This window comes from Lotus japonicus, chromosome 4, assembly GCF_012489685.1.
Source record: "Lotus japonicus ecotype B-129 chromosome 4, LjGifu_v1.2".
In the NCBI taxonomy this organism is placed as follows: Eukaryota; Viridiplantae; Streptophyta; class Magnoliopsida; order Fabales; family Fabaceae; genus Lotus; species Lotus japonicus.
Genome location: NC_080044.1, coordinates 54,241,511 through 54,245,924, shown reverse-complemented (window position 1 = coordinate 54,245,924; position 4,414 = coordinate 54,241,511). Strand labels below are relative to the sequence as shown.

At 35.0% G+C, this 4,414-nt stretch overlaps 1 protein-coding gene across 1 annotated transcript; it reads right to left on the bottom strand.

Annotated features, from left to right (window-relative positions):
- Positions 1-287: 287 nt before the first annotated feature.
- LOC130715482 (plant UBX domain-containing protein 10-like) lies at positions 288-2,485 on the bottom strand. Its single transcript, XM_057565587.1, has 4 exons — positions 1,786-2,485; positions 1,244-1,417; positions 918-1,115; positions 288-688 (listed from the first exon to the last, which is right to left on the bottom strand). The coding sequence occupies exons 1-4, from the start codon at positions 2,326-2,328 to the stop codon at positions 461-463; spliced, it is 1,143 nt and encodes a 380-aa protein (XP_057421570.1). The 5' UTR covers positions 2,329-2,485; the 3' UTR covers positions 288-460.
- Between the last annotated feature and the right edge of the window lie 1,929 nt (positions 2,486-4,414).

Below are 4,414 nucleotides of genomic sequence, written 5' to 3'. Positions count from 1 at the left end.
TATCTTTGCCGCCCCCAATTCTTCTAATAAGAAAATAATTAAAGCACGCGGTAGGTGGGCCTACGCATTCTGCACGCTTCAAGCCCAAATGACTCCTGCGTGAGGAGACGTGTTAGAATATAATATAAAACCATTCATTTGACCCTTATCCAACTTGTTTTGGCAAATATATTCTGATTTAGCATGTTTGGATCTGTTTCTTTTACATCAGAATCAATCCTAAACAAAGAAGCTAATCACATAAACTTCTTCTCAGAATCAATTCTGTCTTCAAAATAGCCAAGTGATGAAAAATGGTGTGGAAATTATCTTCTGAAAAGATGCACCCAACTCTAACAAGTTGGAGGTCAGGTGAAGTCCACATAATGAGTTTCTTTTCTTTCATACCGATTCACTGAAATCCAAATATATGCTTGGCAATGAGCACATATACATGTTAACATGGTTATAGGACTTTGATTTACAAAATCTCCAGGAACAAGCTAGCTTTAGGATACAAGCCAGCATCTTTGAGAGTCATTCTAATTTGATCAACACCATAAGCTTTTCTTGGGAAGTTTGATATCAATCTATAGTTCTCAATCCCTAGCAAACCTAATGAATCAATGTATGAGAAAATGGACTGGATTTTGTCTGTGCTCAAGAAAGTATGTTCTCTTCTTTCCCCATTTGGAAACCTTATGAGTATCTGCAACAAAAAATTAGTCAAACATACTTTAGCATGTTTGGAAACTCGTAGATTTCTATGTCCGGTGAAAAGTGATTATGGGAGAAGCTAATAACTTCTGAGTGGAGAGAAGTGATTGTTGAAAGTTTCAACATGAAACTAAACATGCTTTTAGTTCAACACAAGCTAAAAAACTTTGACATGCTTTTAACTTTGTTGAGTAGGACTAAAGAATATGTATGTAATGTACCTGTGTTGCCTGAGACCCACTTCCCCTAGCGGCAATTCCCTTGTCTTGTTTTTCACTACTGGACTCATTTGTTTTGTAATGCTGTTTACTGATATCAACAGAATTGTTCCTCAGCTTCCCATAATTTATGGTGTTCTGACCTTCCACTGGCTTGTGAACTCTCTCCCTTGAAGGTAAATTTTTCAGTCTCTCTTTTTCCTATTTTGGAAGGATCGAGTTTTAGTTAACTACTGCTCTTAGGAATGAAATAAAATTAAAAAAAGTAGCATATTTAGATTGAGCTTAAATTAGTAGTTAAAATGTGAAGAGTTGAGAGGTACACACACCCTGTCTATTTGCAAAGCTGCAAGATATGCAGCATCTTGTTCTTCTCTAAGCCTACGGTCTGCTAGGATTTTTTCTTCCTTCTTTGCTCTATCACTTCCGAAAGCCACCCCTTGCTCTTCCAGTGTTCTTTGTAGAATCTCCACTAGCTCAGCTGGTGAAACTGGTACCTCTAGCTGAACAAGTAACAAACATATAGAAATACATAAGAAGAGTTCCAATTGACTGTACAAAAACAGACTTTTATCTCAATCCATAAGAAGAGTTCTGTTCACTTTTTCCCTCGAAGTCAAGGATAACACAATGGTGACAACCAATATCCAAATATAGCTAGATTTGGTGATTAATGGTGAATGCATTGATCAAATAAATAATTTCTTCATATTGTAATAACACATATATAGCAACACAAAACAAGAACTTACTAGCAACCATTTCTTAAAAGTATCTTGCATATTTGAGTCTTTAAGTATACTCCAAAACAAAATAAAATGCCTTTTTAAAATGTGAGAGAGTGAGTGATCAACCCCAAAATTGAACCAACCTGTTGCAGCACTACTATGCTATCACCAGGAGCTTGGCTTATGAGAGCACAACAGGGAAAGCTTTCAGGTCTTAGTGTTGCAACCATTTGCAGACCCTCTCCTCTATCTGCAAGTGCTCCCCAGCAAACAAAATTCACGTCAAGAAACTGGACTACTAGCTCAGAACACAGGGTTTCCTTGCAGAAAGCGTTTGTAAAAGGGTGGTCTGGGGAGTGGAGGTACATGAACATGAACTTCTTATCTTGCTGTGCTAACCTCATGGCTTCTGTGAAGCGGCAAGCATAAAAGAATGGGTGTTTGGTGCCATATTGCTGCTCAAAATTGTCTAAAAAGGCCCACTCCTCTGGAACTGCTATGGAATCTTGTGGCTGCAGCAGAGGTAGTTGAGGGTGCAGTGGAAAATATGTTTGTTGGTTTCTTCTTCTTCCTCTTCCTACAAAGCCCATACCATCACCCACTGCCCTTGAAATTCCTCCCATTATGCTTTGCGGAAGGTTTGTTATCCGGCGAACTAATCTGTGATCTCTCACTGTTGATGACATTTTTGTTAACACTGGTCCTTGCAAGTTGTTATTGTAGAAGCTATTTGTTTTGGGGTAATCTAGTTTAACATAATGATGTTATGAATTTGTAGCTGCCAAAATAGTGTATATGGTAATCAACATATCCAAGAGAATAATTTACGTCGGTCGGAAGAGCTAACCCCACAAGATATGAATGTTTCTGACTCGAATATGATGGACTTTGTAGATATTGTATTAGACAAAAATAAAACAAGAGAATAATTAATGGAATTGATGCAAGAGGACTGTGGAAGTATGATTAATTAGATTCCACTTGATCTTTCTTAGACAAAGTATAAAGAGGATTCTTTGCTTGAGGCTGAATCTACCGTTCATTTTGGAAGTTCTGCTTCAAATTAGTGCACTTTCGGTGTAGAACCTTTAGGAGTACATGTAGATGGAGGAATATGGTTAGTGTAGCATATAACTTATACTTTTCTATGTGTTGCTTTTTCATTATTCCAAAATAAAGTAGTCAAGTAGAGGAACATGTTTTTATGCTTTATGAAAATTGAACTTTATTCATGGAGTATTCGTAGTTAGACATATGAACATCGCAAACATTCAACATAAATCATATTTTTTTTCTATATTTTTTTTTCTATTATATATCACATTTATTACTTATTTCTCTTCTTTTTCTTTTTCACTCTAAGTGTTTGTTAAATGTCTGCACTATTAGATGTCTACAAATCATTTTCCTAATAGACCACATTTTTCTCTTTATCTTTTTCTTTTATCATTTATCACATTTATTACTCATCTCTTCTCTTTATTTCTCACTTCGGGCATATATATGTTGGATGATTAGACTATGCACATGTTAACAAATCATTTTAGTTATTCAGGTAATGTTGTTCACTGTTTTTCTATATTTTTTTTCTATTATATATCACATTTATTACTTCTTTCTCTTATTTTTCTTTTTCACTCTAGGTGTTTGTTAAATGTCTGCACTATTAGATGTCTACAAATCATTTTCCTAATAGACCTCGTTTTTCTCCTTTTCTCTTTCTTTTATCATTTATCACATTTATTACTCGTCTCTTCTCTTTATTTCTCACTCCGGATATATGTTGGATGATTAGACTATGCACATGTTAACAAATCATTTTAGCTATTCAGGTAATGTTGTTCACTGTTTTGGGTCGAAACTGGATAGTCTGTAATTCTTGCTTTTGTGTATAGCTGCTTGAAAGAAGGAAATAAGAACATTGTGCACTTTTCAGTTTTCATTGAATGTTATAAGGCTGAAAATGAATATCATAGGGCTGAATTCTAAAAGTAACTTTTGCAATTAGTGGCAGCAATATAATTAGTCCAGAGGTTATAATGTCAAAGGGAAACTATAATACAATTTGAAGTGGGCTCATTGCCCATACTAGAAAGCCATGTGGTGAAGTGTGCTAACCCAACCCAAGTTAACATTCAAGGTCCAAGTTGTGAGCAAAGCAAGGTAGTCTGCAATTCTGTTTACTATTACTTAATTAAAAATGCTGTACCCTGAATCATCTGACAAAAATGGTTCTCCCAAATATGCATCACTTTTATAGTGGTGTAATTTTACACTACTTACTTTGACTAGTTATGTAGGTCAACACATTTTTTAAAAAAAATTATCATTAAAAATTTGTTATATGTTAAATATTTAAAAAAAAATGTGTTAACTTACTATAGCAAGTTAATGCAAGTGGTGTAAAATTTCACATTAGGGGTCACTACAAAAATATGTTGCTCTGTTCGAATTGAAAAAAAAAGAGAGAGAAGAGAACACTTCTGTTTACTATTACATAATTAAAATTGCCGTACCCTTTCCATTTTTGGTGTTTTTGTCGTCGGGATGTTGTTTCTATTTCCAGAGGAATTGAAATTATGTAGGGTCCTTGAGTGAATTGTCGGTAGAAAATGTGGTCCTGTCCAAACTTTCAATTCATCTATTTTTTTTTCTACATCGGAAAACTAACAACAACTAAAGAAAATTAAGGAATAGTCAAACGATCTCTCAAAATGAGGATCTCTAATGCCGACGGCGGAGCTTCAAGAACACAAATTGTCATAGACGGAG

What these genes read in the sequence shown, in the direction of transcription:
- LOC130715482 (XM_057565587.1), bottom strand. Translation starts at nt 2,328, where the DNA reads ATGTCATCAACAGTGAGAGATCACAGATTAGTTCGCCGGATAACAAAC. An exon ending in CAGCTTTGCAAATAGACAGG is followed by an intron (nt 1,116 to 1,243) that starts GTGTGTGTACCT and finishes CTTCCAAAATAG; the next exon opens with GAAAAAGAGAGACTGAAAAA. An exon ending in GTGGGTCTCAGGCAACACAG is followed by an intron (nt 689 to 917) that starts GTACATTACATA and finishes TTTTTGTTGCAG; the next exon opens with ATACTCATAAGGTTTCCAAA.